This window comes from Terrapene carolina, unplaced genomic scaffold (genome assembly GCF_002925995.2).
Source record: "Terrapene carolina triunguis isolate 2854851 unplaced genomic scaffold, T_m_triunguis-2.0 Scaffold68, whole genome shotgun sequence".
In the NCBI taxonomy this organism is placed as follows: Eukaryota; Metazoa; Chordata; order Testudines; family Emydidae; genus Terrapene; species Terrapene triunguis.
The window spans coordinates 64,920,556-64,946,575 of NW_020664419.1; the positions used below are offsets into that span (position 1 = coordinate 64,920,556).

General features: G+C 39.2%; 1 protein-coding gene across 1 annotated transcript in view; it reads left to right on the plus strand.

The window, feature by feature from the left end:
* NAV3 (neuron navigator 3) overlaps positions 1-26,020 on the plus strand; it is a 382,361-nt gene that overhangs the window by 136,410 nt on the left and 219,931 nt on the right. Inside the window, exons 4-5 of the mRNA XM_029910866.1 lie at positions 18,410-18,482; positions 24,489-24,672. Of these exons, the coding sequence (XP_029766726.1) occupies positions 18,410-18,482; positions 24,489-24,672 (257 nt within the window). The remainder of the gene's footprint in view (positions 1-18,409; positions 18,483-24,488; positions 24,673-26,020) is intronic.

Sequence of the window (26,020 nt, forward strand, 5' to 3'; positions counted from 1 at the left end):
CCACACCAAAAAATAAAAAATAAAATAAAAATAAAATAAAAAATCAGCCTGAGCCAGGCATCCAAACATGGGAAATTTCAGGCCAAATGGCTAAAGTTTTTCAAAATTATAAGCACCTGACAACAGCATTATAATGGAAAATATTCGGAAACTTGGCTGTAGCTTTTGCTGCCAGCTCCGTCTATAATAATATATATGTATATACAACAGACACAAACATGTAGGCACACACATTTTTTGAGGAAGGAAGTATTGAATTTTAGTTCTCTCTGTTTCATTTTTGCCATTTTTAATCATTACTTGTCTGATACGATTATAATCCTGCTTTAGAGTCGTGTCCCCCCCCCGGAACCCTTTATTCTGCAGTGAAGCAAGCAGTCCTCTTTGCAACCATATGAGATCAGAGAACTTTAAAAGAACCACAGGATTTTTGACAATTTCGCTTCACAAAGCGACTCAGTTATTCATTCGCACCAAACTGTGAGCTACATATTCCATTGAATTGCTCACATCTGATTGTGTGATGTCATAAAAGAAAAAGCTCAGCAGGAACACATCCTGGGTATCATGTGCTAGAGAACAGTGCACTAATCAGTAAAGAGGAAGCACATGCACTCATTAGCCCTTTAGTTTAGGGTTTTGAGTTGCTTGCCGTTTGAACTCATTTAATCCTGAGTATAAGTCAGCAGCTATTTAATGAAAAAATCATGTATCAGTTTCAGTAAAGATAGAGAAAACACTCATCCTATATAGTGTAGTATATTAAAATACACTTAAAGTTGATCATGAACATATAGAAGAACTATGGCAAGTATTTTAGAAAGCACCTGTTGGTTACAGCAGTGAATACATTTCTCCCAATATAGTAGCAGAAGGATTATAGTAAATATGTCTGCTAGATAGTGGTATATCTTTATGATCTTGTATAGCGAAAAAAAAGTAGCATGTTATGAATACTGGGAATGTCTAGAATGCTTAGCATATTTAAAAATAGTAGATAAAAAGCATGATATTTAGGTGAACTGCAAAGACACAAGTTCAAGCTTTACAAGAAAACAGAAAATCATTTCAAAACAACTTTTTTTTACAGTATGTCCTAAGTGGCTTGTATTAAATGTCAGGTTTCATCAAATGTTTGTGTGATTCTTTTGGACTTGAATGTAAACACTAAGGAACTATATTACAATGTATGACCCCACCGTGGGAAATACAACTAGGTTATACAGTACAAAGATGTATTTAAACTGAGTTAATCTGCTAGTGTCACAGACAAGTTATCACAAAGTCTTTTTATTTCAGCAGAGTTCATTAATTCCCCTCCATATAAGGGCTTTTGACCATGTTCATAACAATATAAACTGAATCTTCTTACTTTTTATGTAACTTACCTATAAAAATTTGCTCTGACCTAAAACTTAGTACACAAGATCTCAGTTACAATTGACTAGTACCAATTTTCTTTTAAAATAAACATATACATTAGTTGCCAGCTTTCTGGTGTCATAGGAGTTTTTAAAACAGTCATGTCATGGTTTGAGGAGGCATGGGCCAGATCCTCAGCTGGTGTTAACCAGCATGGCTCCATTGAAATAAATGGGACTATACTGATTTACCTTACCTGAGGCTCTGACCCAGTGTCTGGATATGTATTAATTTCACTGTTGTAGTTCAGAGTCAGTCAAAGGTAAGGCTCAAGTTTGGACTTGATCATACCAAGATCTCACATGTTGAAACCATAAGATTAGATCCCTGCGGTACTCTTGACACTTTGGTCACTTCTGCTGTTCTGGCTCGGTACTTCTCCTCAGGTCCCTAAACTAGCTTTTTGCAGGAGCAATCACCCACGTTTATATATACAGCATCAGCAACGGTGTGTGGAAGATGTAGGTGTGTAGGTATACTTAGTTTTTACACATGAACCTTCGGCCTCACTTTGGACCTCTAAGGTCTTTGGACCTTCTGTGATAAGCAGTCCTATCCTTACATAGTGTAAATTGGCATAGCTGAAGATGTGGTCCAAATACTTCACTTTTTAATAACACCTACTGGATTTTGGGGAGTGAAAATGTTTGGAGAACTATTTCAAACATTTTTACATTCATGCACTTCACATAGGGTATGTCTACACTACGAGGGTAGTTCGATTTCACTTAAATCGAATATGTGGAATCGATATTGCAAAGTCGAACATGGGTGTCCACACTAAGGACAGTAATTCGACTTTGTGAGTCCACACTAACGGGGCAAGCGTCGACATTGGAAGCGGTGCACTGTGGGCAGCTATCCCACAGTTCCCGCAGTCCCCGCTGCCCATTGGAATTCTGGGTCGAGCCGCCAATGCCTTGTGGGTAAAAAAAATGTGTCGAGGGTGCTTTTGGGTAACTGTCGTCATCCAACCGTCACTCCCGCCCTCCCTCCCTGAAAGCGCCGGCGGGAAATCAGTTCGCGCACTTTTCTGATCAGTGACAGCACGGACGCATGGAGCCCACTGCGACCATCGCTGTAGTTGTGGCCGTTCTCAACACCTCGCAGCTTCCCATCCACCTTTCCCAGAGGCAGATACAGAGAAACCAGGCGAGGAGGCTACGGCAGCGGGGTGAGGATCTGAAGTCTGAGAGTAGCACAGACCTGTCAGAAACCACGAGACCCAGCGCCGAGGACATCATGGTGGCAATGGGTCATGTGGATGTTGTGGAACGGCGATTCTGGGCCCGTGAAACAAGCACGGACTGGTGGGACCGCATAGTGCTGCAGGTCTGGGATGAATCCCAGTGGCTGCGAAACTTTTGCATGCGGAAGGGGACTTTCCTCGAACTTTGTGAGTTGCTGTCCCCTGCCCTGAAGCGCAATGACACCCAGATGCGAGCAGCCCTGACTGTCCAGAAGCGAGTGGCCATAGCCCTCTGGAAGCTTGCAACGCCGGACAGCTACCGGTCAGTCGCGAACCACTTTGGCGTGGGCAAATCTACCGTGGGGGTTGTTGTGATGCAAATAGCCAACGCAATCGTTAAGGTACTGCTCTCAAAGGTAGTGACCCTGGGAAACGCGCAGGTCATCATAGATGGCTTCGCTGCGATGGGATTCCCAAACTGCGGTGGGGCTATAGATGGAACTCACATCCCTATCCTGGGACCGGACCACCAGGCCAGCCAGTACATCAACCGAAAGGGCTACTTTTCAATGGTGCTGCAAGCACTGGTGGACCATAGGGGACGTTTTACCAACATCAACGTCGGATGGCCGGGCAAGGTTCATGACGCTCGCGTGTTCAGGAACTCAGGTCTGTTTAGACGGCTGCAGGAAGGGATTTACTTCCCGGACCACAAAATAACTCTTGGGGATGTGGAGATGCCTACAGTGATCCTCGGGGACCCAGCCTACCCGCTAATGCCCTGGCTCATGAAGCCCTATACTGGTGCCCTGGACACTGAAAAAGAACTGTTCAACTACCGGCTGAGCAAGTGCAGAATGGTGGTGGAGTGTGCTTTTGGCCATCTCAAGGGGAGATGGAGAAGCTTACTGACTCGCTGTGATCTCAGCGGAACCAATATCCCCATTGTTATAGCAGCTTGCTGTGTGCTCCACAATCTATGTGAGAGCAAGGGGGAGACCTTTATGGCGGGGTGGGAGGTTGAGGCAAATAGCCTGGCTGCTGATTACGCCCAGCCAGACAGCCGTGCGATTAGAAGAGCCCAGCGGGACGCGCTGTGCATCCGGGAGGCTTTGAAAGCTAGGTTCCTCAGTGAGCAGGGTAACCTGTGACTATTAACTTGCTTTTTTCTGGTGTGCTGAACGCAGTTGCTATACTAAATGGTCAGGGAGGAGAGAATTGAAATACCCTCAAAGGTTTAATTAAATCTTTTCTTTTGGTAAACTTTGCCATCTCTTTTATTTAATGTGGTTTTGCACCTCTTAAATTTTCTTTTAAGTTTCAGTTTTATTTGAATCAATAACATGAAGACTGAACTTAAAAAGAAGCCAATGAGATTGGTTAAGCTCTGGTTTTCCTTATAGTTTCCTGGGAGCTCTGTATAGGTTAGAGCCAGAAAACTAGCCATGTGACCATAGGTCTGTATGAGATTTAATTAGATTTCAGTAAACAACTCTCTGTGCAATGCTTTGAATATTTAGAGATTATGACTAATTATTAAGTATTTTGTAGGACCTTTCATCTTATGAGCTCAGTGGTTCTTTCTGTCTTTCTTTGCATATATTTGAGGGTCAGGAGTTTGCATGTTGTAGGAATGATTTGTTGGCTATAAGTGGAACTGAATGTTTGCAGAGTCAATCACAGGTCTAAAGTGTGAAGTATAATTACATTGAAAACTGACAGGTGAATATGTGTAATTAAAAAAATCAGGGTTGATTCTTATGAAATCCAAAGGGCAAGTCGGTAGAAAATATTAAATTGTCAATGTCTCTCCTCCACATGCTGTAGTATTGTAGCTTCCAATATAATCAGCAGTGAGTGGTTAGAAAGCCAAAAGGGCATTGGGATGGATTCCATTTGCAAAGTTCACAATACGTCTAGGAGTAAAGTGCTCTGTAGTTTTATCTGTTTATGTATACTGTAAAGATTCATCCTGCCACTGATTGACATTGACATTACCATTCCTTTTAAAAGATGCTTTTTTCTGGTGTGCTGAACGCAGTTGCTATACTAAATGGTCAGGGAGGAGAGAATTGAAATACCCTCAAAGGTTTAATTAAATCTTCTAAATAGGCACTCTATTATAGTCTGCATTTTGACTTAGTGGAGAGGTATTTTGTTTAACAGAGTAAGGGGTACATCTGTATGATGCCTTCCACTTTTCTGAAGCTGGTTAATCTCCATAAATATTTAAATAAAGGTACATAACTGAAAGAGAGGCATTGCATAACTACTAAATACTATAGGCAGACTCACTGAAATAATGAAGTGCTTCTATTTGTTGTATCTCCTTATGTTTAAACATGAGCTTCCAGTGTAACACCATGGCCAAAAGGGACTAATGCAATCCTAGGATATATAAAGAGAAATACTGAGTGGGAGTATGGAACCTATATTATTTCTGTATTTGGTACTGGTATGACCATTATTGAAGTACTGTGTCTAGTTCTGGTGTCCACAGTTCAACATCAAGGATGTTGATAAATTGGAGAGGGTTCAGAGAAGAGCCACAATAATTATTAAAGGATTGAAAAACATGACTTATAGTGATAGACTTCAGGAGCATCGTTTGTACAGTTTAACTAAAAGAAGGTTAACGGGTGACTGGATCATGCAGAACAAATATTTGATAGAAGACTCTTCGGTCTAGCAGACAAAGGCATAATAAGATCCAATGACAGGAAGTTGAAGCAAGACAAATTCAGACTAGAAATAAGATGCAAATTGTTAATAGTGAGGGTAATTAACGACTGGTACAATTTAACATGGGTTGGGGAAGTTTCTACATCACTGGGGATTTTAAAATCAAAATTGGATATTTTTCTAAAAGATGTTATAGCTCAAATGAATTAATTCAGGGACGCTCTATGACCTGTTTCAAAGAGGAGGTTTGACCAAATGATCACAGTGGCCTCAATGAATCTATGAACCATGTAATCTCCTTAAGAAAAATATCTCACAGATCCTTAGAGTCGCATTTATCTTCAATTTTCTGACCTTCCTATATGTGCAGCTTTTTCACTAATAAGAGAAATTCCACACATGTACACAGAGTAAAATACCAACATAGGGAACTACAGTAGAACTGCATTCATCCAACCCTCCATATTAACCGAACAACCAGCCACATGGGTCCAGAAGCGGGCAATCTTTCCTGTGGCTGTTAAATAATCTCTGGATTATCTGAATTTTTGATTATCTGATCTAGTCCTGGTCCCAGTGAGATTGGATAAACATGTTTCTGCTGTACTGTGAAGATCTAAGCAGAGAATGTCATGCTTCATACAACTCACACTCTGTCCTTCCAAGTGACCTTTTACATTCTTGTATGAACAGATCAGTACATCTGCCTATTGCACAGTCCAAGTATTTGGGGAGTTAATTTGCTTTAACATTGCTGGAGTCACTGTTAAAATTTTGCATTGGAAGTGTAAGGTGGATGAATTTGGGTCACATATTTCTTTTTAATATCTGTTGGAGATGGAAGTGGAAGGTATGTGGGTTTTAAATAACTCCCTCATCATTTCCTCAAAAATTTTGCCTTCAAGACCTTCCACATACCAGTAGTTATTATTCTCTAAGGGGAATTTTCTCCCCCAAAAGTTTCCAATAACTTTATTTTTAATTTGTGTAGATGTTTTTTGTTGTTGAAAGGCCCTGGCTGAAATTGGAACAGGCTTTTGGGTTGACATTACTTGGATAGTTCGATGCTGCATATTTTCATTAAATGCTTCCTTAATTATTCCATTAGTAAATAAAAGACTTTGTTAGGGAACAGGGAATGTCAATAGGGTATACCTAACATCCAGAAAAGTATTATAATTTCCATAGAATGATTCTCCTATGTCCCTTATATCCTGGTGAGGTAACAGGCCACCTGCACCAGTGAGTAAGCAGAACCAACTTAACATCTCCCAGTAGAACCAACAACAGCTGCTAAAAGGGTGGGTTTGCAGATGTACATCACCCACTCAGACTGAACATTGTCTTCCAGCAAAATTGCAAAAATACATTTAATATCAAAATGACATTATTGGGGGGTCATTGGAAATGGAACCTTTGACTAAGGAATGAGATTATTTTAAAATCTTCTAATTTATTCTGATCTTTCCCTATATTTGTGCAAATTTTACTGGACATGTATGTGTGTCTCCAACTTTGCCTCTCCACACCTGTCACCAACCCCACCCCTCAATAGCATGAATCCATGTTTCCATGGAGAGCGCACCGCACAGTCCTAGGCAAAGGGAACAGTGCTGCAGAGGCTGCTCAGCATAGGAAAATCCATGCATAGAAGTTTCCCTTGGCATACAGACACTGGACGCAGTAATCATGGTACCTGAAGATTCCTCAGTGGGAACAGAGTAGGTTTTGTAGAACGTCAGGACAGATTCAAGGCTTTGGATAGTGTTTTTTTCCCCCCATGAGTTCCTATTTGGAAGTATTTACTGATTTTGGTAATAACCTTGATTACATTAGGTATGCACTTTTTAAATAGGGGACATTGATGAAAGCAAAAGCAATTCAAGAAGTTTTGTTTGGGGATCTAAAACATTCTTCCATTGTGCTATGTTGATAAGAACACTCATTTTAAAGAAGTGAGATCAACATGAAATTAGTCATTTTCACAAGTCTGAAACTAGCTCACTTTGAGATCTTTTATGCCTGTTAAACTATTATACACTATACAGTATGAACAAGCACCCAGCCAGTTAGATGCACTGTAACACTTGTAAGAAAGAGGACCAGAAATCCACTCAGTGTTGTGTCCTGAAGTTCCTGAGCTTTACTCCTTAACTTATGACTTAATATGGAAAAGAGATGGAGTAAAAATACTTGTTACAGCAGGGACCAGCCCTTCTTGAATATGTGGAAAGCACCTAGCACATAGTGGGAGCTACCATAAATAAATTAATAATAAAAATACCAGATACAATATGAACATTTTACACCTTTTTGGTAAATGAACCTTAGGGACATAATTCCTGTGAAGAATAGGTGAAAGCACCAACACTACCAAAGGAATGGAGTACGTGACAGAGAGAGATCCTTTGTAACTTTTAAGAAAGATGAGGCCAATCCTTTTAATGACTTCCAATAATTCCTTGTTATTTACACTTAATGTACATTTTCAAGAAGAGAAACAGCTGTATTGTATGGGGAATGGGTGTGACCCCTATATTTAAGTTGCCTTACACTTTCCAGATTTCTATAAAAGGACTTGGCAAACTTTCAAAAAAGCTGAACACCCCATTTTCACATCCAGAACAATAGGAACTTCTCAGTCCTGAGCTGTTTTGAAAATCAGGCCACGTTATGTAGGTGCCTAAATGCAACCTGAGTTGAGTTGAAAGTCTGGCTCATAAGGGTGGACAGATAAAAGGGAAAAAAAGAAAAAACTTGGTCTGATTTTCCATTTCATTATACCAGTTTTATACCAGTGTGACTCTGTTGACTTCAGCAGAGTCACACACCCAATTTATCCCAGTAACAGAGAATCAGGCCCAAAACGCATACTGGCAGAACCATAATATGTGCGTGTGCGCACATGCAAACACAATGTAATTAGAATAGCACACGGTGTTTTCTTCTATAGCTTGTTTGCTTTGCTACTTCAGTGTCCCCTCACTACCACTACCCCAAAGGAGAAAATAGTAGAGCTCTGGCTAGTTTATTTAGCACATGTAGTTGTAACACCTGGGGAAACTATATGGTGTTAAAAGCCTTCAGACTCATATGTCGCCTGTGTGGTGTATTTGGTCTGCTGTTGATTATTCTAATCTCTAATAAAAAATGTGAATACAGAATTGCTAATACTTTTCTCTTTATGACTGTACCTTTACAATTTTCTACACATTTAAAGAAGAGGTAAAATAAGTATTCTGCATCTTAGTGAAACATAAGTTTGCAAAATAGGGAAACAAGCTGAAAAAAGGCTCCCAAAAAGAACAAAGTTATAAGGCAAACTAAAAATGTGGGTGTTTCCCACACCACAAAGGCATTGCCAGCAAGACACAGATGTGTGCAGTATATGAGCCAATGGAAAAAAAAAAAAGTGAGCAAAGATACTGCTTTTGAATACTCCAGAATGGCTTAAAGTGGGCTAGGCCAAAAAAGAGAATAAGGTTGTGTATGTATGTGAGTGTATATGTGACCTAGCCAAAAGTGATGTTGCACTGTCCAATTTAAGTGGTGATTACAATATAGGCCATCCCCACCCTTGAAATATTTTCCTGTTCTTTCCAGGACTCACTGCTTCAAGCAGTAGGGCTGTAATGGATGTACAGGATACAGGGACTCATGCATTAGGAGAGGACCCTGTGCATATTTCTGATTGAAAACAAATAGTATTAGTTTAATTGTCTAATTTTTGAGCTTTGTACTCTTATTTCTCAGTCAGGCAGATCCACATCAGACACTATTCCCTTGTTTTAATAAAAATAGTTCTACAATGGTCTACAGTAATGGTCCACAATAATACATTAGATAGTAGCGATACTGCTATGCTATGGGTGATCGCTATACAATTCTGTGCTATAGTTGGATACAATAATAACAGCTTCTATAGAAAAACCTAAAGGCTGGGTCTCCATTGGGTACATTTCTGACTAGCCTCCCTGATGCAGTAGGGAGGTGCTCTTCGATGAATACATCAAGAAAGCCCATTTCACGTTCACATCACTCTACTTCTGGTAGCTAACATTAGAAAGCATTGCTCTGTCCTTTTAAATGGAGCTGTGTCATTAGGATATATTCAAGTAAGCTGTCAGAGCCCTAAAACTTTATTATGAACTTATTAAAAATCGAATAGTTGACTAGTGACTGACGTGACACAGCAAGAAATATACTCATCCCAGAATGAAGTTGTGTACCCCCTATAATACAATGAATTCGGTATTTTAAATGACAATCACAGAATTGACTCCAGAGTATGATCTATTTGATCTTCTAGTCTATCTCCCTTCCAGTGCAGGATTTTTCCTGTTGCATATTTATTACAGTTTTGTCCAATCTAATGTGAAATGCCAAGTGATAGGCGTTCTTGTATTCTACTGGTACACAGTTTCACAAGCTAATAAATGTTTGTCAGGTGCTTTCACTGATATTCTGGCTAAACTTTCCCCTTCCTAATAATCTGTTTTACTGAAAGGAGGCTGTTAAAAATTGTATGTTCTTTCTCAACAGATCTGTTCCTTGTGTGTATTCAGAGTATCATATGCTAATTCTAGTGACCAGCTAAATTTTTACTGCATTTCAGACCTCTCAGCACTACAGAACTTAAATGAGAATGAGCTCTATGCTACTCCATCTTGTTTAACAGCAGCAGAATTGTTTACTATTTTTTGCATTAATTATACCTGGAGGTTTAATTTGCAAGGTTGCTTATGAGGGTGGCTGTTCAACTTTTATTAGTGATAATGATCTATAAGAGGGAAAGAACCAAACCTGACTTTCAGATCTCAGGTTTATATGTTGGGATATGTAAAACAAACAAAAAACTTTACTTGTAAGCAAAGCACATTAGAAATCACTGTGGCACAAATTATACAAAACTCTGCAATACTACTTTTACATCACTTTTCAGAGTTGACCTACACTTCAAAAAATTGCAATGCCTGATTGCATTGAAGTGTGTTTGTACTAAGGAAAGTATATGTGGCATTCCATGGTTAGTTAGTTTCAGTAACTGCCAGAACAAATTTTCTCAGTTTGCAAGTTGAAATTTTTTTCTAGCTGCTAGCCCTGTGAGCTCAATGAGAAACCTGTAAGTCAAGCTGTGTTCACCCTTCTCATACATCACACCTATAATAAAGTTTCTACAGATAAATTCTTTGAGCAGTTATACCTTTGTTAACTAATTTCCCTTAGCTGTGCTGCAATTGGAGCTCAATAAGTGAATCAGAACAGAACCCATCTCTATCGCCAAAGATGTGTTGGCTAACAGAAATAAAAGAAATAAAAATCTATTTCTATCACTAAAATAAACATATATAATTTGGAAATATACACCGGGATCAGACCTGTATTAAGCAAGAAGATGCCATATTTACAAAGACACCTTCATATTTCACTTTGAGGAATCCAGAACATAGCATGGCTGTTTAACAGACACAGGCATATAGGCAGTAATCACATTCTTTGTGCATGTTCTTTTAAGGTAAGGAAACTTTGCAGATTTTTGTCTGTCTGCTGTGAGCTTCAGAAGAAGGCATTCTAATCAAATGCAGAGATTTATCAGAGCTTCATATAAATATAAACAAATATACTGCTTTATTAGTCATTATTACTTGTCTTATGAGTACCTTGCCATTCAGTTTAAACTTGGAAGTGGAGAAAGTATTGTCTGCCAACCAAAGGAGATGAAAGCTAGTCTTAGTAATAGCAAAACCAATCATAATAAATAGACATATTCTATATGGTGAGTCACTGATGAGTTTCAATCCCACAAATGAGCTATTCCCATAAATCTACTAACTGCTGGTATTAGGTATTGTCATTCATTTGTGAAGAAGTGTCTGCTGTAGTTATTTATTTCTATAGAGCAGCGGTTCTCAAACTGTGGGTCGGGACCCCAAAGTGGGTTGTGACCCCATTATAATGGGGACTCCAGGGCTGGTGCCCATGGCCAAAGCCCGCCCACTGCCTGGGGTCAAAGCCAAAGCTCGAGTTCCACTGCCTGGGTGACGGAGCTCAGATTTTGGCTTTGACCCCCCTGCCCGGGATGGTGGGGCTTGGGCAGGCTCAGGTTTCGGTCCCCCCACCTGGGATCATGTAGTCATTTTTGTTGTCAGAAGGAGGTCACGGTGCAGTGAAGTTTGAGATCCTCATTATAGAGTACTAAAATGCCACGTTTCCCATAAAAAGTAGACAATTCATATTTATAGTGCTTTATTTGTTACAGCAGATCTTAATATCTATATTCTTTAGCATTACACATAATAATTAGGTGTATCGTATTTGTGATATTACTAAATATTTCTTAGAGATGGATGGGTCCTAACTACAATAGATCTGTATCTGAATTATGAACCCCCTAAATTTTGGGGGTGGTATTTAGATGCGGGGACTTGGTTGGATCCATTTCCAATATCCACAGTAAGCCTTGCCATTTGGTATTTTTTAAAGACTACAAACAAAAATAAAAGCATGCATTTTTGATAAGCAATTTTTAAAAATATAAATATAAAAGACCTGATCTTTAGAAGCAGCCTCCCATTTTATGGGAACAACTTTGCAGGCTCCATTAAATAAAATATAATTTGGACACTGCTATCTGATTGTGATCATGGAGCAGGTTGGTTTCTAAATTACAGACATTTTGCCTGAGTTTATGTGTGTCCACAAAATTGGAGCCAGGTCTCAAAATCAGCCCCAGATTTTGTTGAATTTTAAGAAAGAAGATTTATATTATTACAGAAACTTTTGGTCACTCTCTGAAAATTAATTTCATTGTCAAGCATACAGACTCATTGGTAGCACTGGATTTTGGTATGGCGTGTGTTTGCATCTATCTAATATATGGGCAATGAAGGATTTATTGTGTGATTACCTATTCATCCCGGGCTTTTAATAAAGAGCTCTGTTTTGAAAATGATGTGATAAATTCTGAAGTGATAATTGAAAATACTGTTTAGCATATATATATAAGCGGGGGAATGGTCCCGCTATTGTGGGGAACTTTCCTGGCTTCTGCACTACCCCGGTGAAGTGGACTAGCGAAAGGATCCGAGTCCTCGCTCCCACTTCCCTTACCCAGAGGCCTCCCTGCCCTTGAGGACTCCCCTTCCACTCTCCTGTCTGGCAGAGTTCTCGTAACCCCGACAAGGCTGGGCCCAGGATTCCTGGGGGGCTTGACCCCCAACCCTGCTGTGGTCACCCAGGACAGGGGCTAGGGTGTCCCCACTCCGGGGTACTCTCTCTGCACTGGGCACCTCCCTGACCCACTGATCATTTCATACAATTTAAAGCAAATACAAGTTGTTTAATTAACAATTACTTTTAAAAAAAAGAATACGGAAAAATGGGAAAGGTTAAAGGAAAACACATCACCCTGCTCTGTGGCAGGGAACATCACAAACAGTGTCTCTGGAATGTCAGGGCAGTTCACAGTCTGTTCCTTGTAGGTCCCAGGCCTCCTTTTCAGGCCCTGGCTGTGCTGCAGAGACGCTGCGGGTTGGACACTTGCTCTGGCGGTGGCCACACGCTCTCAGGCTCTAGGTGGCAGGACCCTTTTTCCCAGCGTTGCCCCCGCCCTGACAGGGTTACGATCCCCCCCAAGTCTGGCCTGCAAGGCCTCTTGGCTGAGGTGTCTCCCTGCGCTGGGCCCACTGCCCAGGGTCCCCCTCACTTTCCCCAGCTGCTCACCGCACCCAGCTCCGGACTGCTCCAGCCCAGGCTCCAGCTCCACTCTGCCTCAGCGCTGCTGCTGCTGCTCTGCCTCCAGCTCCCTGGGCTGCTTCTCTGGGCTCTCTGGCTCTGGTTGCTGCAGCTCTGCCCCCAGGACAGGTCGGCTCTGCAGGCTGCTTCTGTGACTCTGCTCCCAGCTCTGACCTGCTTCCTGGCTGCTTGTCTGGCCCCTCTGGCTCTGGTTGCTGCAGCTCTCCTCCCAGGGCAGCTCTGCTCTCTCTGGGCTGTGCTCTGGCTTTTGGGGCTGCAGCTCTGCTTCCAGCAACTTAGCTCGGGCCCCTGCTCTCTCCTTAGCTCGGCCCCACTCTGTCTGACTCAGGCCATTCCAGCTCACACGGAGGACGGGACCCCCCTGGCCTCCTGATTTTTTGATTAGCCTGCCCGCCCTGTCAATCAGGCTGATCTGGAGCATTGGCCTCTCCCCATTGTTCCTGGGGACTGTCAGTCTCAGGCTCCTGATTTGCCATCGACCCTTCCCCTTTTAGTGCTGGGAGCTAGCCAGCCAAAACACCCCCACTGAATGTTAGTAAGGGGGCAACAGTCCCCTTACATATAGACTACCTGAATGTAAAGACTGTATAATATGTTGAGCCATTACTGTGGGATTCCGAAACCAAAATCTTTGTTTAAAAAACAATTATGGTTGTGAAGTGACAAAAATGTATTATTTTTATAAAATGGGCTGACCAACACTTTGGGGAATTAGTGACAATGGTGCAAAGTTGTTCACTGGTAGCCTGATCCTACACACATTTATATGTACACCTCTGTTGGTAGAATTGGGCCCATGTTTGGTGTTCCTGTGGAAATCAATTTGCCTACCTGCAAACCTTGAGTACTATACTTTCTTGAACTGATTCTGTTAGGATTGCCAACCCTCCCGGTTTCGCCAGGAGTCTTCCGGAATCGGACTCTGTCTCTCGGAGGCTACTGAAACCAAACCGGGAGATTTTAGGCTGCTAAAAGTCTGGTGGCGCACTGGGGCTAAGGCAGGCTCCCTGCCTGCCAGGGCCACACGCTGTTCCCAGAAGCAGCTGGCACGTCCCTGCGGCCCCTGGAGGGGGGGCCCAGGAGGTCTCCGCGTGCTGCCTTCACGCCGAGCGCTGACTCGGCGGCTCCCATTGGCCATGAAGCATGGGCAATGGAACTGTGGGGACAGTGCCTGTGGGCAGAGGCAATGTGCAGAGCCGCCTGGCCCCTCAGCCCCCCACCCAGGGGCCACAGGAACGTCGTGCTGGCCGCTTCCGTGAGCGATGTGAGGCCAGGGCAGGCAGAGAGCCTGCCTTAGCACTACCGTGCTGCTGACTGGGAGCCACTTGAGGTAAGTGTCGCCCAGCCAGAGCCCACACCCCTCACCAACTCCCACACAGCACCCAACCTCCCTCCCACACCCCAACCTACTGCCCCTTCAGCACTCAAACTCCCTCCCAGAGCCTGCACCCCCTCCTGCACCCCAACCCCCTGCCCCAGCCCAGAGCCCCCTCCTGCACCCAAACTCCCTCCCGCACCCTAACCTACTGCCCCAGCCTGAGGCCCGTTCAGCACCCAAACTCCTTCCCAGAGCTTGCATCCCCTCCTGCACCCCAACCCTCTGCCCGAGGCTCAGCCTGGAGCTCCTTCCCATATTCCGAACCCCTTGGCCCCTGCCCAGAGCCTGTACCCTCTCCCACCCCAGCTCCCTGCCCCAGCCTAATGAAAGTGAGAGCGAGTGATGAAGGGCGGGGAGGTGGAGTGAGTGGGGCAGGGCCTCAGAGAATGGGCGGGGCAGCGATGGGGCCTCGGGGAGGGGGAGGGGTGGGACAAGGGTATTTGGGTTTGTGTGATTAGACAGTTGGCAGCCCTAAGTTCTGTTCAGCTAGGATGCTCTGTAACTTTAATTATATCTGTTATGCTAATGAGGAACATCATCCTTCTTAATAGCTAGGGCTAAAGTATTTTCTGTAAAGGAAGTAGGGCACGAAAAGTTTGGAGATCTGATGTTTGTGTCAGGTCTACATGACGTATCATCTTTGTCACAATGCAAAGACTGCATTCCCCGAGACATAAGCAGATAGAGTGCTACTTTCCACTCTTGGTGTGAAGCAAAGCTGTGTCCCAGCCTATTTTAACCGTATCACTAGCTACTTAAATAAACATGGAGTTCAGAGATCCATACCACTCTTGATTGAAACAACATTGAGGAGTGGAAATTGGTTGAGGTCTCTTAGAACTTTTGTAATTGCAAAATTATTCTCATCTGTTTGTACGTTTGAATAAAAAGTATTTGGGGCTGTTGGGGTGTCAGTTCAAAGAATAACTGTGGTTAGCCAAGGCAAGAAGAAGGCAATTAAAGTAATGTTTATGGATATACTGAAAGCTTAAAAATGGGAATACCTTAAAACAAACTTTTCTAGACTGGAAGGGAAAGAAAGTGAGGACTCCAAGAATGTATTAACCAGTGTCTTATTGAATCTTCTAACAGTTCTCTAAAGTTGTATTAAAATGCAATTATTGTCAGAAAACTGACTGTAAAAATTACATTTCAGGGCTTCCGATTTATTCTTCATCAATGACTCCCCCGTATCAAACTTGCTCAATTTGCAGTCAAAACAAGAATGGACTATAAGGCTTACCCTGAAATCATAACCTATTATCTGAAAGCCAGGCTGTGTTCTTATTCCTTCATATACTATCACCTACACTAATGGTTCTGGAATTATAGTTTACAGTTCTGTTGAGGAATCAGAAGCAAAATGGAATTTACTTTTTACTTCTGCAGCTAAGTTTAACAGATGTGGCATGCAAGACACAGGCTGTAAGGAGTAGACATATGAAGTAATTAGGTGACATTTTTATAGTTTCTTTTTTGATCATAATCACGCTTTAAAAAACTACCATTAGGGCTATTATATTTATGAAATATGCTTAGACTCCCAACTATATATACACACCACATAAAAATAACTAAGACACATTAGGTGACAGAGGCTGCAAGTGTTCCCAATAAATTAGTTCAGATTTTTATAGCCACAGTCTCCTGATCCCACTATAAAGGGCATACGATTGCTATGAAATATGTCTCGGTAACATCATAAAGTGTGTCAAGAAACCTTGATTTAATTTTTTGTAGGTAGGTGTTGCTGAATGCTCAGTCTAGGTCCTTTTTTTTTTTTTTTTTTTTTTTATTTAATTTTTTGTTTTTTTTTTTTGCTTAATGTTTTGTTTTTTTCCTTTTTTTTTTTTTTTCTTCAATTTAATCTCCAGGATTTTCTATTAAGGTAAAATTTGCTTCTTTCAAATAGTTCAGTGTTTGAGCTGAAAGTTGAAAGATGAACTCAACTTTTTTATAGTTCATCTCTAGACAGACCTTGATTTGTGTTAAATTCCCTGATAAAGTAGAATTTCCCATCAAGGTATTTTTGCATAAGGAATGTAAATTGTATTGTTTAAGGGCCTCCTCCTGCACAAAAGTTATGCCCAGGGGTAAAGATACTCACATTCAATTGTTTTCAGGATTTGGTCCTAAATGACCCAGTTTGTTTTTACCTTCTATGATGCCAAATGATCCCAAGTAAATTCCATTAACATCTTAGAAAATGGCAGAAATAATGGCCATATTCTGATCTTACAGTGGTGTAAATATAGAGTAATTCCATTGACTTCATTGTTGTTACTCCAGATTTACTCTAGTGTAAATATATTTATTTTAAAAAGTGTTAGCTAGCATATTAATTGTAGAAAAAAAGGGACCGTATATACCGTAGTAGCTGCTGAAAACTGTTTGATCAGTCCATAAGGAACTTACGTTATCAATGTTTGTTTTCCACAGCCTTAGCTTAGTGTAATTTGTTTTGGGTGAAGCATTGACATCTAGATTTTTGGCACATGTTCTCACCTTTAAAAACATTGCCCACGTGTTAAAAGAGACTCTCTGTGTAGGTTTTAGAGAAAATTTCTTCAATGTGCACTTCTTGAAAGCAAACAGAAATTTTCTGTTCATTTTATAAAATATTATTTCAAATAGTAGAAGGAGGACTGCAGTCATGGGAGATATGCGGAATAATTTAAGGGCTTCCTCCTTATTTATTTGCATTGCTATTCAGGTGAGAAGTGTTGTCCCAGCCTGGGGAAAAAAATATAATCTCCAGGCTAAGTACCTTTTAATCAGCTAATAATTTATCCCCTGTGTGCTTTGTGGATAGAAAAGTGCCAATAAATCTTATTGTAAAATGTGTGAATGTGCAAATGATGCCTGTTCAAAGAACACAAAATTCATTGCATTTACCGGCTTACCTACAGGTTTGTATATTAAGACGAGGGTGAATCATTTTTTAATATGCTTTACAATTAGATGATGTAAACAATACATATTTTAAATAGGTTAATCCTTTTCTTTTATCTATGCAGTCTTCATCAGCTTTTTTTTAGTTGAAAACTTACAATAAAGCCAATCTGCAGAAGACACTGGCAATGTGTCATTTTGCCCATTTTTGATAGAAATTTAACTAGACAGATCAAATCATTGCTTGCCAAGTTATTAACTTAAAATGTGTTGTTTACTTTAATGTTTCAAGATTTATGAAATATTAAAAACAAACACACAACCAAGATGGTGACTCACAGAAACACAGTTTGGAACTTTCCATTTTCCTAACCTATTAAGAAAAAGTCATTACATTTATTCTGGGATTGCTCATTTTACAGGCAGAATTGTCATCCTTATATTGCTCTTGCTCTGTGCTTCTTTTCCTGTCATCTACAGCTGTGCTTGGTATCTGTGCAATGTGCTGGACCAACCATGGCAGTACACATCATGATGACCTTTACTGAGGAAGTATATTTTAGAGAAATTTTAACATAAAATATACTAATAGATGAGTTTTTTAAAAAAAATATTAAGAAAAACCAAACAAGGACTCATTGCTGTGACATCATCATTTTCTTGAAATTACACTTCATCCCAGACAAATACCTTCATTGGCACACTTGTTGAATGTTTTTGCTCACATTCTTTCATTAAGGCAGTCCCCTCCAGACACACGCGTAGTGTTTAATCCTCTATGGATGCTTTCATTGCTACTTATTTGTAGTGTACAAAATCCAGTTTTATGTTAAGTAGGTGGGTTGCTGATCTGTCAGCATGCCATTCTGGATCGGGCCTTTATGAATTGTTTTTAAGCACCAAAGTGGACAATGAAAGCTTTATAGCAATGCTCCAATTAGCGGTAATCATTCTTGTTAAACTTTGGAAAAGAGCTGTAGTATGTGATGAATGTAAAGTATTCATTCCCTTTTTCTCCCCTCTCTGCATTCTCACTCTAGTACATTTTGTAAATAGCTTTAAATTGCTTGTTATTTCTGTTCATATTGCAGATTGAGAATGTTGATGTCTGCCTTAGCTTTCTGGCAGCCAGAGGAGTAAATGTTCAAGGTCTTTCTGCTGAAGGTAAGAAAAATACATCATCAACACAGATAATGGGATTCCTTTCTGAAAACTAATTTTCTTAATACAACTAAACACCAAACTGAAGCTGCATTGAAATACACACACACTTATATACATAGAGAGACGGGGGACAGAGACAGACATGGTTTAAACTTCCTTTTCTGTTTAATTAAAAATTAAATCAGAAAATTCAATATGTATATGAAACTTGGGGCAATAATTTAAATGAGTCATTTACTTTTCTGTATGTTGGTTCCTTTTCCTTTTCCCCCCAGTGATTTATAGCTACGGGGATTTCCAGATGTAAATTTTAATATATTCCTACATAAAGTATATAGGATTGGAACCTACAAACATGCATGCAAGTGCCTTTGCCCATGTAATTAGTCCCAGTGAAGACGACTCACTTGAGCAAAGATATTCGTATGAGTAAACATTTTTAAGAGCAGGCCCAAATCTAGTAAATATTTGTGTGTGTGGTATATATAAAATGGAACAGTGACTGGACCTTTAGGAAGAGATGCTAATTCTATACTATTAATATCTAGTAGTATCTCTTTTTATTATGTTATAACTCTCAATTTATAGTCTGATGTAATTACTACTACTTATATATGTTTATCTTTAACATGTTAGATTAAGCCTGTCATCCAGCTTTTAGCTTCATTAACGTGCTATGCTTGCATGCTAAATACAAATGATATTAAAACAAGTGGATTTTTATCACTGCCTTTATGCAGTATTACGGAATTAGTATTGAATAAAGGTTTTAACCATGAATGGGGCTGAGCACTCTTGCAAGGTGCTGAGTACCCTGACTGCCCTTTGACTTCAGTGAACGGTGAAGGTGATCCCTACTTTGCAAGATTTGCTAATTGTTCAGTTTTGCTTTAGCACAATTTACTGAAAGGTAGAAAACCAAGTACTCCTTTATCAGAGATGGCAAATGCAATCGTGTTTCATTCTATAAGGTACACAGCAAGAAATCTTTGAATGAGATCTTCTGTTCTATATAAAAATTAACAGAGAGTTCTTATCTCTCACTATCTCCATCTCGATATGATCTTAGTAGAACAGTAACATTGCTCTGTAAGTGCACACAAAAGTACAGCATATGGTGTCTTTGTCACATTATTACTCAGTTATCTGCTTAGGGGCAATTACTTCCTTAATTCAGAGTATTACATATTTAGCACTGATATCATCTATTCTCTATTATATCTATCCATCTGCTAATGAGAATACTTAGCATTTATATAATGCCCTTCATCTGAAGCTCTCGAAGTACTTTACAAATTGAATCGATTGTAAAGTATAATTTGGATATGAAATCATGGTGTTTTATACTATCAAATGAGAGAAAAGCCAGTCATTTATTTAAAGGATAGTGTATCATATCTACACCATGCAGTAGCATGTTCTAGATGCAAACCCCTTCTTAATTCTATTCTTTGTTTAATAACAATGATCAATACACACTGAAATTCACTCCTGTATCTATACCTTCTGCTTTGTTTGGATAACACACTGTCAGTACCCATAGCCTATTAAAAGTATAATATTAAAAACGGAAATATTTTTTAAGACCTTATCAGTCTCTGAAACCTAATTCTTCTTAAAATGGTGAGTACACATCTCAGTCTTTTTTTGAAATTCGTATTTTAATGCAATTGTCTGTTTTTTAAATATTACAAAAATACATTTTATTGATAAAATATTCTCAATGTTTGCAGCAGAGAGATGGCTTATCTAACTATTTTAAAGAAAGAAGGGCTTGATCCAGTATTTCCAAGACTGTTATTTAAGCCAGTGGGAGTTTTCAGTGCTCAAGTAGTGCAGGATCAGGGTGTTAGTATATAGAGATTCTGGGTGAAATTTTGGCCCCATTAAGTCAATGGCAAAACTCCCGTTGACTTCAGTGACAACAGGATTTCACTCTCTGTTTACTAGAGTAGCAAACACATTACAAATATTGATTTATCATCTAGAGTTCTATAACCACTGCATTTTTGATTATTTATTTGGCTATCTTATATGGGATATTCCCTGTGGCTGTCATGAGCCAATAATTCATAATGGATAGTATAAAACAGGGATGCTGAATTAAATGCTCTAATGAGAGACAGTCCACTGGGGTCACTGAAGGCATCCTTTTAAAAAAAACAAAAAAAACCAATGATGCTAACTGAATCTAGCAATACTTGAAAGGCAAAGCCACGGATATACCCTTCTCTTTGATTATATAATGCATTAGCATTTTTGTTCTGCATAAGTCAGTATACTGCAAAATGGAGAAGTTCTAAAATGACATATAATGTATTGTCATATCTTCATTTCTGTAGATTTTTGGTAACGTCCCTCTTTCTTTATTTTAAATGCTATTGTGTCCTTATTAGTTTTCGGTGTTTCACTATAAAATACAGTAATTATTTTGTATTAGAAAACATCTAAATTCTCTCCTAGCAATTTTGTGTTCTGTTGAAACCATAAATAATAATGATAATAAAAAAAATAAGGCACAAAGTTCCTTCCAAAGAACACTGATGACACAAACTTTGAGTATTAAAATAAGGTTAAAAATCCTTGGGCAATATTATGCTCTCAGTCACACTAGTATAAATCTGGAGTAAGTCCTTTGAGACTACTTAGTTAAATGAATTTACTCCAGATTTACATCAGTGTGACTGAGAGCAGAAGGTTGACTCCCTTAAGTTTATTTCTTCAGCATGAACTAAATGTACTACTGTACTACCATTCCTCTTTAGGAGAGGTAATTAAGGAAAAGCGAAATGTAATTCATCCGTTTGTCCTTAATAAATGCAACTTGAACTTTTAAGAGACTCTTGCACTCATTTGTCAGAATATTTATGTTTAAAGCTCGTTATCTGGATTTTATAAACTAGTAAGTCTGTTTCTTGTAATAGGCTTTGGTGAATGGTGGGTTATTCATCAGTGCATGCTGCAAACAGTCACAGGAGCAGTAAAGCCTAATATCCTAACAAAGGGTTTCACAACCAGCTGCCACCTGATTTGACATTTGAAAAAGGAGATACTGATCAGAAGTAATTTTCAAAACTGTATTGTACAATCACCACTGGAGAACCCAAAGGATAATAAAGAATAAAACAGTAGCAGCAAAAGGTAATCTTTTTTTTTTCAAGTGTAAATATATACATATCTAAAAAATGCTTTTGGGTTCTTCAGTGGTCGGAGAATCTTAGCAACTTCACAGGTCTGAAAGTATGGTAATAAAAATAATTGTTTTCACTCTCTGAGTTTTTTCCAAAATCCCTGAATTATAAAGTACACACCTAGCTACACATATTTTGGGGTCATATTCTAGCACCCTGTTTTTAGCTGTTCAAGTTTTTTTAACTTTCACTTTCTATTGGGGAAAAAAATTAACTATAATGCTACTGCCAGCAATTTGAGTTATAAAAGTATTTAATCTGATTATATAAGGGGGAGACAAGATGACCACATCATTATTCAGCATTGCATCAGGTGTAATCAGAAAATAAGTTGGAAACTGTTAGGGAGAATTTATTGGAGGGGGGGGACTGTGGGCTATGATTCATCATTTTCTGTTAAAGGAAATGGTTTTGCAAAACACCCTTTTCTAGTACATAGTAAATAGTTCTGGAAATGATAAAAAATAATTATTCATATTACTCATGGCCTAGTAGCTCATTTTGACATACAGATTCTGCCTTTCTACAGAAGCTTGTGAAAAGCTGTTGGTCTCATCAAACTGATAAAAGATAAAGTTCAAAACTGATCATATCCTGCTTTAGAAGTAAAAATAAATATGGTTTAAGATATGGAGGTGGTAGGTGAGTGGGTGTGTTTAGCTTAAAAACAGATGGAGTTTGGTCTTTCAAAGAGAAGATTCTTCTTTTATTAATCATTTCAGGTCACAAAAATTAGCCTGTTGCTATAAAATGACCAATAAACAAACCAATATCAGGTACAGAGAATAATTTTAAAGTAGAATTATGCTTAAAATGTCATCAGTGAGGTTGTCTTTTGGAAGAATGTTCTTTAAAAAGTTGTTTCACTGTTGTTTTTTAAATGGAGCCCACTTGCCTGAACAACAAGCGCAGTCTGACTTTAAAAGTCATGGCTTCCTGAAAGAACATCACATATAGGAAATGTTCTTCTGTACAGCTCTGGTGGTTCCATGAGAAGCTGAAGATCCTATGGCAATTTTCATAGTGTTCTGTTCAAATTTCCCTCTCATTAAAATAGGCTCTAATGTCTAAGGCGTTGTTTGCTATTGTTTAATGGAACAAATGTAAGTTGGCTGCTGTGTTTTGCCAACACATTCGTGTATGTGCCAGTAGCTGAATTATTCCTTCTTAAAGAGAAAGAAAATAGTTTGCTAAGGATATGACTGCGAAAATGCTTGTATAAATTCTGTTATAAAAAATTCATTAAAAAGTGCTGTAAAGCTCCTGCACTTTAATACATCTAAATTTGCAGGAATAATAGAGGAACTAGAATCTCCAAAACATCCTTGCAAGACAATTTAGTTTCTTGTGCTCAGTACTGTCCATTCCTGCTTATCTGCTCTTGTCTCTGCTCCACTTTCTACTTCCTTTGTGCTGGCAGTGCCAGTCTGGAATGTCCGCTCATCTGCTTCTCCCACAACCTTCTTCACACCGTCTTCTGTGCTGATTCCTAGGCAGGGACAGTGTCTCTGAATTGACCCAGAAGGCCACTACCCTTTTCTCTATCAGATCTTTCCACAATACATTATACATCCACAGTGCATACTAGAATTTGGTCAACTAACAATGGATAGATGGGGTGGGGGACAGCCAAATAGAGTGGATGTGTATTTATATAACCCCCCTCAAAATATATATAGATGTAAAAGGTGTGTATATATATTACTAGTGTCTCTGTCACCCACCATTTGAATATTCCTTCTCTTTTTAGATTGTAGGTTCTTCAGAGATGAGACAATGTCTTCCTGTATGTGGACAACGTGTAGCACATAGCCAAAATATAAATAATAATAAAGCACATACAATATACTGTATTTCCCGGTAGAAATGAAAAAAAGGCCAGACGTTAGGAGCAATTACAGTAGAGGTGTAAAATTAAATTCTGAACTAGAAGGAAAGAAGATTGCAACCACCTTTGTGGAAGGATTATTAATTGCAGTTTTGATGCAGTATGTCTTGGGATTGGGGAACTGTTTTGTCCAATTTACATTCTCTAGAGGTGTGGACAATGGCTGAAAAATGGGGATATGTGGCTAAATCCTCTCAAACGCTTGATCTCTCCAGCCGGACAGCATAGCCAGCTCATATACAGTCTTTCCTGCAAACCCTTCACAGAGGGTCCATCAGAGTGCTGTGCCTGTGATGACCCCACATTGATTAGTAACTGGATAGTTTTCAAATATCTCTCAACTACTTTGGACTTTATTCTGAGGGATTTTTTTCTTTAAAGAGATTTTAACTACGTTTTAATCAAACCTGTTTGCATATAACCTCAAGTAGAATTGGTTTATTTTAAATGTTGGATTGGGAGAATTTTGATTAAGTAACTTCTTTAGCAAATGTACTCCTGTCCCCCGTACCTCTCACAAGTCCTTGTACTGATTTTAGGCAGAGGGAATGCATTGATTTCACATTCATTGCAGATCACTTGAGCTCTTTAGGGCTGTATTACTTTAGAAACTCTACCTGTGTTTGTGTTCATGTCTAATCATGGTAGAGAGATGTGTAGTACAGTGTTAAGAACAATCTGCTACCATATTTGCAAACCTCCAGTAATGGAGATGCTACATAAGAAGTAATGACTGATAATTAAGCAGTAATTGCAATAACAATGCAATTAAGCAATAGTGAGACCTAATATGATGCTTGAATACACATACACACATGTGTATATATACATATATCTATATGTGTATATAGACACACACACAAATATACACACCTACATATACAAAAGTGAGAGTCTAACCCTGGTGTTTTCACTTCTTTTTTATAGAAATAAGGAATGGAAATTTGAAAGCCATTTTAGGACTGTTTTTCAGTTTGTCTCGGTACAAACAGCAGCAGCACCATCAGCAACAATACTACCAGTCTTTGGTAGAGTTACAACAGCACGTCTCTCATTCTTCCCCTCCCGCTGAAATCAGCCAATCCAAAACACAGCAAGATATGCAGTCCAGGTAGGTCAAAGTATTTTTCTCAGCTAAAAAGGCCTTTTTATTTGTCTCTTTACAAAAAGGCCTCACACTCTCTCTGTTTGGACAGAAATTTGTAGAGGGTCAAGACCAGAAAAAGCTTGTCACTAGCTAACTATTTAAAAGCCTTTAGCATTTTACGTAGCTATTACTTTGCTATGCTTAAGTGCACCATAGATATTTTATGTGCTGACATGGTATAGTAGTTGTATTCCTTTGGAGCAGAGCTGGATGAACAGTGAATGTTTATCACCAATATTTGGTTGAATTTTTAAATATTTTTTGACTGTGTTCATGCACGTTTGTGTTCGCTGTGCAAATGTTCTGGAAGATGACTTTACTGGCCTGGATGTTACAGGGAACAGCACATTATACGTGAATATTAGGAAATATCCATGGAAAGGAAATATCCATGGAAAGCAAATGATGAATTTGTTCACAGGAGTCTCTCACCGGAACCTTAATTCTTAGAGCTAAACTCATCCACTTGGGGAAAAGAAACAATACTGAGTCATATCTGTGCCTAATCAAAACCAGCTAACACACCTCATATGTAGTATATTGACCACTTGCAATGAATTTCACATGCCTATTCTCCACAGCGAGAGGCATTTGCCTAACTATGCAGTGAATAATTCCAAATAATGAATAAACAAGAAAAATATTAAGCTGTTGGAAAACAGTTCACAATAAACAAACTCCCCTATGCTTTATTTTCTGTGAATGATGTACACAGTCTGCGTGACTAGTTTAAAAGAAAAAAAAAAGTGTAAAGGGTCAGAAGGCTTTTCTCAGTGTTTTGTCTTAAGGGTTTGGTTTAAGTGTTAGGTATTGAAACCCATCGAATTCACAGTGATGGAGTTTTTAGCTGTTGCACTCCAATGGTTTCACAGTGTAGCTGAAAAACATATTATGAAAGGGTTGTTATATATTGACCGGGACATGCGAACTATTTTTTAAACATAAATATGTCCCCTTCATTTGAAAACACATTAACACTATTAACTTTACTGGAAAAAGCAAAAGATAGTACAGACAACACACACATAAACTCGTTTGAACTGCAGCCTTTAGACCAGAGCATTAATCTTGTAAAAGTTCAGTTTTGTTTTGCTTCATCTATTTGTTTGTTTCTTTAAATGATAGCTGCTTAATATGTGACCAGTGGCGTCTGGAAAAATGTGATACGTTTCACTCAATACTAGATTGTAGAAGTATCAGAATGCACTAAAAACTGTGTTGGTACTTGTATTCATTCACATGTACAAATTCTTAAACTGTTTTGTTCCCCCTACATTAATGTTTAGGATAAATGTGTTTCCTCATCTGCTGA